This window comes from Elgaria multicarinata, chromosome 17, assembly GCF_023053635.1.
Source record: "Elgaria multicarinata webbii isolate HBS135686 ecotype San Diego chromosome 17, rElgMul1.1.pri, whole genome shotgun sequence".
Taxonomy (NCBI): domain Eukaryota; kingdom Metazoa; phylum Chordata; class Lepidosauria; order Squamata; family Anguidae; genus Elgaria; species Elgaria multicarinata.
Window position 1 is genome coordinate 19,402,591 of NC_086187.1, and position 9,415 is coordinate 19,412,005.

The 9,415-nt window shown below is 44.4% G+C and overlaps 1 protein-coding gene across 1 annotated transcript in view; it reads left to right on the forward strand.

Annotated features, from left to right (window-relative positions):
- The window catches only part of OTOA (otoancorin), a 42,593-nt gene extending 37,322 nt beyond the window's left edge, over nucleotides 1-5,271 (forward strand). The window contains exons 27-28 of the mRNA XM_063143116.1: nucleotides 2,984-3,176; nucleotides 5,204-5,271. Coding sequence (XP_062999186.1) covers nucleotides 2,984-3,176; nucleotides 5,204-5,271 — 261 coding nt within the window. The remainder of the gene's footprint in view (nucleotides 1-2,983; nucleotides 3,177-5,203) is intronic.
- The last annotated feature ends 4,144 nt before the right edge of the window (nucleotides 5,272-9,415 follow it).

A 9,415-nucleotide genomic window follows, 5' to 3' on the forward strand; every position in this document is an offset into this window, starting at 1 on the left:
ACACCAAGCAAGAGATTACTCTATGAAAGTGGTATGAAAGCAGTATATAAAAGGCAGGAGCCACACTACTGCTTTATAGCGGTATTGAAGTGCACTGACAACTGTTGGGGCCCACTGACACAGACCATATACCACTTTCATAGTGCTATATCCTGCTTGGTGTTGCTTCTGCTTTTGATATACCTCTTTCATACCACTTTCATAGTGCAATATCCTGCCTGGTGTAGATTAGGCCTTAGAGAAGATCCCTTGAAATCAACAGGGCTTAAGATAGTCGTGGCTAAATTAAGTTCATTGCTTTCAATAGGTATGACAAAAATCTGAATCAGATCCATAGTTTTCATTGGGAATCCAGGAAAGATTTTTTTTAGTCACTGTCAGTTACAGCAATGTGTTATGCACATACATGGAGTAACATGCATTTAGCAGAGCTATTTTACTCAGCGGTGAACCTCCTCTACCTATTCAGCAAGGTTTGCCAAAAAAAATTTAAACAAGGGGACATATTTTTCTATTTTTCTTGTGGACAGGGGGCTGCGGTTTGGGAAAATTCAGGAAACAGCCCGATATGTGGGTGAATGTCTTCTCTTGAAAGACAGTCAATATTTAAGCAGCAGCATCCAATTTGAAAGGGGAAAGATTCATAATCTAGAATATATTTATTTATTTATTGCACTTATATACCGCCCCCATAGCCAGGGCTCTCTGGGTGGTTTACAGAAATTCTAAAATTAAGATAAAAATGAGTATACAAAATTTAAAATTCTAAAACACAAAACATACACACATAAAGCATTAAAAATCGTTAAAAAACTAAACATGTGGGTGATTAAGATATGCCGCCATATGCCTGGGCAAAGAGGAAAGTCTTAACCTGGCGCCGGAAAGATAGCAGCGTTGGTGACAGGTGAGCCTCGTCAGGGAGATCGTTCCAGAGTCTGGGGGCCACCACCGAAAAGGCCCTGTCCCTCGTTGCCACACTCCAAGCCTCTCTCGGAGTAGGCACCCGGAGGAGGACCTTAGATGTTGAACGTAGTGACCGGGTATATTCACGTCAGGAGAGGCGTTCCGTCAGGTATTGTGGTCCCAAGCCGTGTAAGGCTTTATAGGTCAAAACCAGCACCTTGAATTGGGCTCGGAAACATACAGGCAGCCAGTGCAAGCAGACCAGAGCAGGTGTTATATGGTCGAACCTTCTGGTTCCCGAAATCAATCCGGCCGCTGCATTTTGCATGAGCTGCAGCTTCCGAACCGTCTTCAAAGGCAGCCCTGCGTAGAGTTCTACTTAAAATCAGATGACACTAGCTAATCTAGAATGAAATCATTGCCTTAACACAGTCAGCACTCGCCTGACGGTGTTCTTTATGCAAATCAAACCCTGGATATCAGTGTTTCAAGAACAAAGCCTCCTTTTGCAGGAGTTCAGACATACAAAACATGGTCAAATTTATACAGTGAAAAGAGCTTGCTACCTTGTGGGTGCAAATTTCTTCTGAGGGATATAAAACGTTATGCAAAATCAAGGGCAACTCAGAGGAGCTGTTGTAAGTGTCAGTTGTACAAATTGCTGTCCTTGTTCTACATGGAAAGATAATTACTGTACAATTATAATAACAGTGTTGGGTTTTAAAAGGACCACATGGACTGCACTTGGCAAGTTATTTTGGATGGAATGATCCCAGAGCGAGCTGGGGTATATGACATCCCCACATCAATAGCTGTGCTGCATGTCTAACATTGCACACTGAAAGCAAGGATGAAAGCAGGCAATGGATTTTGAAGATGCTGGTGCCAAAGGATGGGGTCACTGCTAGGAGGATGGATGGGCCTATATAAGACGCTGTCTGGTGCAAGAGTATTGCTCTCCTCACCCCCTGCACTTAGTCAGAGGTGGAAGTATGCTGACCGACACACCATCAAAACTGGCCAAGCGCCAACCTTTAGCATGGATATATTCAGATGTCTTTGGTTTCTTCTTCTGGTCCATCAATCCACCTTAATTGGGTGGGATTAAGAATCATAGAATCATAGAATAGCAGAGTTGGAAGGGGCCTACAAGGCCATCGAGTCCAACCCCCTGCTCAATGCAGGAATCCACCCTAAAGCATCCCTGACAGATGGCTGTCCAGCTGCCTCTTGAAGGCCTCTAGTGTGGGAGAGCCCACAACCTCCCTAGGTAACTGATTCCATTGTCGTACTGCTCTAACAGTCAGGAACTTTTTCCTGGTGTCCAGCTGGAATCTGGCTTCCTTTAACTTGAGCCAGTTATTCCGTGTCCTGCACTCTGGGAGGATCGAGAAGAGATCCTGGCCCTCCTCTGTGTGACAACCTTTCAAGTATTTGAAGAGTGCTATCATGTCTCCCCTCAGTCTTCTCTTCTCCAGGCTAAACAGGCCCAGTTCTTTCAGTCTCTCTTCATAGGGCTTTGTTTCCAGACCCCTGACCATCCTGGTTGCCCTCCTCTGAACACGCTCCAGCTTTGGCATTAGCCAATCATCTTTGGCATTAGCCAATCAGAATATTGTTGGGGGTGGGGGGAGGAGGTTAATCTGGTATTAAAAGAGTTAAACAATATTGTTGACTGGGGTCCTGAGGAAGCTGCAAACTGCTAAACTGACTCTGAAATAGGTTGAGAGCCTAATAAAGAGTCCTCCAATGTTTCATAAATGAAAACAGAAACATTCTTGGATATTTCTCACATACCAATTCTACCATTAGCCATCAAATATCTGAGGCCCTATGCCAGCGGTGAAGCGGTAAATTCTGAAGGGCAGGGACTCGTCACGACAGTGTGTATACATACGCCCATACACCCACACTGAAAGAACAGAAGAGCATAGCATTATACCTAATGTATTAGGGTCAGCATGACTGCCATCCTGTCTGTCGTTCCCTTGGAGTAAGCTCTGTTGCTCTCCGTGGTGCTTACTTCTGATTGCTTAGGTTCCCTGAAGCACTTCGTTCTTTCCTTTTAACCGTCCAGGAGCTGTCTCCAGAGCAAATAGGAAACCTGGGCCCTGAAAATGCAGCCATGGTGACCACATCCCAGCGACAACACCTAAACGAATTGCAGCTTCAGAGTCTCCAGCTAGCACTAGATGGAGCCAGAACGAGCATTCAAGAAGTCCTATTTGGTGAAAGTACCATCAGACCGACGTACACGTCCATTCTGAACAGTGAGTAAAAAACCCAGCCCCGGACCATATTCATATGTTATACCTTTGGCCTAACAAGATGGTTCAAAGGTCTATCTAGTTTAGCATCCCGTTGCTCACCGTGGCCAACATGATGCCCACAAACGGGACATGAGGGCAACAGCATCTTCTACTGCTGTTCCCCAGCAAATGGTCGTCAGAGGTATGCCGCCTCAGATCCTGGAGGTAACATATAGCTTAGTAACAGATAGTTTCCTCCTTCTGTTATACTTGAATAACGGAAGGCCTTCTCTGTTGTGGCACCCCAGTTTGTTTTATATATTTATTTATTTATTTCATTTTTATACTGCCCATTAGCCAAAGCTCTCTGGGCGGTTCATACGGGCAGCGCGGTGTCTCCACAGACAGCCACGCAGGGAATGCTCCCCTGACTGGCCGCCACGCTCCCCCCGGGGCCTCGCACGCCGCCAGCCCGGAACGCCGCCGCGGCGAACTTATTATGGTGGATTTCTTAAAATTCCACCCCACCCCAGGGACATCAGAGCCGCTAGCCTCCACTGCTCATTCTGGTTAAGAAGCGATTTTCGTTTTGATAGTGGCAAAGACTATCGAAGGATGAGTTCTGGACCATTTTTGGCAACATTCTGCCTGTCTGGGCATCAGATTGAGCTGTTGGGTTGCCCCAGGTAACTATTCCCCAGGCTGATACAAAGAAGAGTACATCAAAATTTCCTTGTACTCACTGGCCTGTTCCCTCTGCAGGGATTTTCTCTCAGGAGAGCACAGGTGCTGCTACCAGCATGTTCCCTCTGGGTTTCCATCGAACAAAAAACAGCTGTCAGCTGACGGTACAACTCCATTATCTCTCCTTCCATGAGGCACTGATGAAGCTCCTTTTCCCAGCTGACCTGGCATTGCTCACTTTATGTCTGCTATATCTTCTCGCTAAAACTCAGACATCATCATCATCATCATCATTATTGCCATTTCTATACCACCCCATAGCCAAAGTTTACAAGGATTAAAAATCATTAACATACAGTATACAAAGTTTAAAAACCATTTACATACAAACAGACAGTATACTCAAAGACAACATAGATCTAAAAATAACTTTGACCAATCAACCCTAAGACAAATCCAATACTCATCATATGCTGCCCAATGCCTGATGAAAGAGAAAGGTCTTAACCTGGTGCCGAAAAGATAGCAATGTTGGCGTCATGCGGGCCTCGTCGGGAGATCATTCCATAATTGGGGGGCCCATCACTGAGAAGTACCTCTCCCTTGTTGCCGCCTTACGAGCCTGCGGGGTCTAAAATGGCCTAGCTGCACCACTGAGCAGGAGCATGTTGTGAAGAGGTACACCATTTATAAATAAAATAAAATAAAATAAAATAAGAAGAGGTTTCCAAGGCAAAGGAGCTCAATGGGCAAGCAGAAGAGTTGCAAGAAGAGAAGGTGGATATGCACACCCAGAGGGCAAATAAGATGAAAGACCCAACTCAAGAGCACGGTTGGATGCTAAGCATGTAGGAGCAAAGACCTTGGCTGTGATGCAGATGTGGAATTAGGGAATTTTCAGGTAAACTACTTGGTGTATTTATAGCATAGGGGCAAGCAGTCATAACCTAGAGTTACTGCAGACCAATCAGAAGGTCTCTTGGTCTTCTCTGTTACCTCAAAAGGACTTTGTTTTGTTTCTATATCTCTCTCTTTCTGGACGGATGGACTGGATGCTTTTCCTGTCCATGCAACACCACTGAAACTGGGAATTGCCAGTGGCAAATTACCATTTGTGAGTTGGCTCACTCTATCAGGCTGCCTACATTTACTGTTTAAAATTCCAGACTGATTCCCTCGGCTGTTCCCTAGTGTTGGCTGCTGGGAAAATCATGCCTGCTGAGGCTAGAAGCATGCACTACCAACAGGGCAGATTTCAGCCGAGAAATCACCCACCTCAAGGCTTTCTCAGATGGCCAAATTCGCGAACAGATATATGTGCAAGCTGGTGATGCTTCTAATTCACGATGCATTGCGTTTCTCAGGTGCTCCCTCCCCCTGCAGTTTAAGCCTTTGGTGCGTTGCTGTATTCATCTTCCATCCCACATCCTGAATCAGTGATGACTATTAGAATTTATGGTAAGCATGGACCTTTTTTTAACTTTAAAGATTTTGTAACTAAAAGGGGCTGGCTGTCCGATTTACAGGTAATCAAGAATGATCTTTTTGTGCTTTTTAAATCATGCTTTGAAAACATTTTAATGCAAAGCCTTTGACGATTTGTTTTGCTGTGTATGCTGACTTGTTTTTTTTTTAATCTTGTAGTTGTGCTGATCTTTCTTTATTTTATTCTCTTACTAGTTTCCAGTGTGTGTGTGTATGTATTAAAGATGATTTGTAAGAGTTTTTTTCTCTAAAAACCCAGGATACAAATCTATTAAATAATAAGTAATAATTATTAGATATCCTAATTGCTTTCTTGACTCGGTAGAAAGTGTGACAGAATCCTATATATGTCAACGCAGAAGTAAATCCTATTAAGTTCTATGGGACTTACTTCAAGGTAAGTGTGCATAGGGATTGATAGACACTGTAATGTAATACCTGTTATACTTTTAACTGTCATGGCTTCCCCCAAGGAATCCTGGGAATTGTAGTTTATTGAGAATGCTGTTTCAGATGCCTATCTGCGCATGTCACAAAACTACAATTCCCAAGCTTGCCTGGGAAGAGAAGCTGACCATTAAACAAGTTTGTGTTCATGATGTGGATATGCCCTAGAGCAGTGGTGTCGAACCTCTTTCAGCCCAAGAGCGGAACTGAATTTTGTATGCTCTCGGGAGCCGCATTTTATTTATTTTATTTTTTATTGATTTATTTAAGCATTTTTATGCCGCCATTCAGCCAAAAAAGGCTCTCACGGCGGCTTACAAAAGTATTTCTTGACAGTCCCTGCCCACAGGCTTACAATCTAAAAGACATGACACAAAAGGAAAGGGGATTGGGAGGAGGGGGGGGGGAAAGGAAAGCAAACTCAGGCACTACAATCTTAGTTGCAAAGTTCAGCAGTTACAGTTGACAGCAGGAGGGAGGGGGCTCTGAGCTGGACCCAGGCATGGTGGAGAGGTGCCTGGCTGCTGCTTCCTCCCTCTCTGGTGGCCTCTGCAGAGACAGTTGGTAGCAGGAGGGAGAGGGCTCTCAACTGGAGCTGGACCCAGGCATGGTGGAGAGGTGCCTGGCTGCTGCTTCCTCCCTCTCTGGTGGCCTCTGCAGAGACATTCCTGCAGTGGTGGGCGGAGTCAAAGGCAAAAGTGGGTGGGGCCAAAAATACCAGCATATTTTGGCTTAATGCTCTTATTGACAATAGCTAAGTCTTAGGAGAGGCATTTCAACCTTTTAGAATGGGGAAAAAACTGCACCAATGCTGAGAAACCACTATGGGGGATGGGCATGGCCAAGAGAAAGGGCGTGGCTATTTGGCAAACACCAAGAGGGTGGATGGAGACCACAGATGAGCCAGATGTGGCCTGCAGGCCTTGGCTTCAACACCCCTGCCCTAGAGGATTGCAGTCTAAAAATGCTAACTGTGTCGGGCACTAATTTCACTGTATATTTTCTTCCTTCTAAATTTCCCCCACCTTGGTATATTTTCCAGAGGTCTACGGCTCAGATGGGAGGATTAAAGACCTGACTTTTGGAAAGCCCTACTGATGTTGAGAAAATAAAATTTTGCAGCTCTCCAAGAAGTACAGTAGTTAGGAGTCCCAGGAATGCGTATCCCAGGAATGATATTTCCTTGCTTCCTATGACTATGGCTACAATGTGTAGTTATGACTCTTGATTGCTCTTGAGGCATTGCAAAATCAGACTAAGTGTTCCTAGAAGAATTATCAATAGCTTTTAGATGAAAGCATCAGAAGAATATACTTGTGTGTTTAAATCCTTAAATTGCTAGAGGTTGGGATATGACCCAACCAGGGGCAGGAAACACCTTTAGCGCCGTGTGCTGTTAAACGCTGATTCAGATGTAAGGATGTCGGTTCTGCTGCTGGAAACAGGATACTGTTTCTGCTGGTGTGACCCAAGAGTGCTCTTAATTTGCTAGTGCCCTGTATTATGCAATGCAGAACCCGCAAGTCGCTTGCTGACTTACGCACCAACTCTCTCTATACACTTTCCTGGAAGTATGCTCCATTGAAAACAACGAGACATACTTGTGAACAGATATGTATAGGATTGCACTGTTCATAAGACAAGTACAATGGAAAATTTCACTTGCAGCTAGTATCAAAACTTTATCTCCACTGGGCCCATTGTTCCAAGGCCCTGTCTACACCTAAGGATTACCCCAGGAAAATGGAGGGATCGTCCCTGCCTGCTCCCGGGATCCCGTGTGTCATTTGCATGCACAGGGATGATCCCTGGAAAAAAGGCAGGTGTAGAAATGGCCCAACTCTTCCTTCTGTGTCTTTATTCCCCTCCTTTAGCTCTCATGTTGCCACCGCCACCCTACATTGATTTTCCATTTCCTAGATCTCCTTTTCTACACTATCATAGAATCATAGAATAGCAGAGTTGGAAGGGGCCTACAAGGCCATCGAGTCCAACCCTGATTGGTTGGACTCGATACTTGATTCCAGTCTTCTCTTCTCTTACACCCCCCCCTCTGATTCTCCCAGGCCTTTGTTTTCCCCACCCAGGCCTTGTTCCAGAAATGCACACGCCTAGCACTACTTTGTACTAATGTGCATAACTAGGGATCTTGGAGAAATCCACAAAGGAATCAGCTGAGTTTGGATTTCTGCAAATCTGAGCTGCAGTTCCTCTAGCAAACCCACTTTTCCCGAGTTGCAGGACTCTACGGATTTGTGGAACATTTTTTTAAACATAACATTAAAGTAATATTACGTTTAAAAATGTCCATTTATGTATCAATCAGTGTTTTAATTTGTGTATGTAAAAAAAAAGTGCATTTCCCCATAGGCTAAAGCATGAAAATGCACATCTTTTGGGGGAGAGGGATTTGCACATTTTTGCAAGTGCGAATTTGTGCAAATTCGGGAAATTGGGGGTAAATTCCATCAAGGCACCTGACAATCCACAAAATGCAGACGGAATAGTTTTACAAAATCTGTACGTCCCTATGTGTAACTTTGTGCCCCTAGCTTTCCCACAGTTGCTTGCTGCTTTCAGCTTTGACAGCCCTCGCTATATGCTCACTATGGAGGGGACTAGAGCTTGAATCTAGGCCCCCTTCCCCATATCAGTGAAAAGGCACCTGAATTCAGGTTTACGGTCCTCTCATCAAACTAAACAGTGCTGCGAAAGCTGATGGTGCTAAACATCTCTTCAGCAAGGTGTACATTTCACATGCAGTAAGCACAGGATTTGCATGCATCAGGTCCCAGGTTCGTTCCTTAGTATATCCAGGTAATCCAACCTCCTTTGTGTGCTTTTAAATGAACAAAAGAACTCATATTGCTGGAGAATTTCACAGTGTCTCTTCGGCTATGGTAGATAATTAAATTTCTATTTTCTCTTCCAGTAGATTAAAAGATGCAGAACGTTGCTCTTTAATTTATTTACCTATGTATGAGCTGTTGTTTTCCTTTGGAACTGAGATCCTTTTGATCCCGGATAGTATTCTTTTCAACTTAGGATCTGTAATTCATAAGAACTAATAAAACTGATTACCAAGCTCACAGCTCTGCCCTTGCTGCAACACTGTAATTTTTCACACTCTTTTCTGTAAATCCACACAGCTCTGCCTTGCCAGCCTAAAAGGAAAACTGTCATGTGTTGCGTATTACGGAGAGCATCCACGCACTAGGTTGTTTCTCTCACCTCTGCCACCCCCCACTACAAGCCATGAGTTAGGTTAGAAGCCACCCGTGCCATGCCGCGTGCCGGGTTCGGATGACACTGCAACCCGCGATGTGGTGCAGGTAATTGAGCAAATGGGAGGCACTCATTGAAGCCAGCCAGTGAGACTGCCTTATTGTCATTAACAATACATGCCTACTCAGAAGGAAGTCTCACTGATCTCAATGAGACCTACTCCATATAAGTAAGTATGGGATTGCAGCCTAAATCTATGCCTGCTAAACTAGATTGTCCACTTTGGTAAAATGGATTACCTTCTCATTTTGTTTTACTTTTAGTGGGGGGAAATCCTTTTTATTTTCCTTTCCTTTCTCCCTGTGACACCGCCAGAGTCAAAATATGAAAACTGGACGTGTGCTGCAACTTATTTTGCT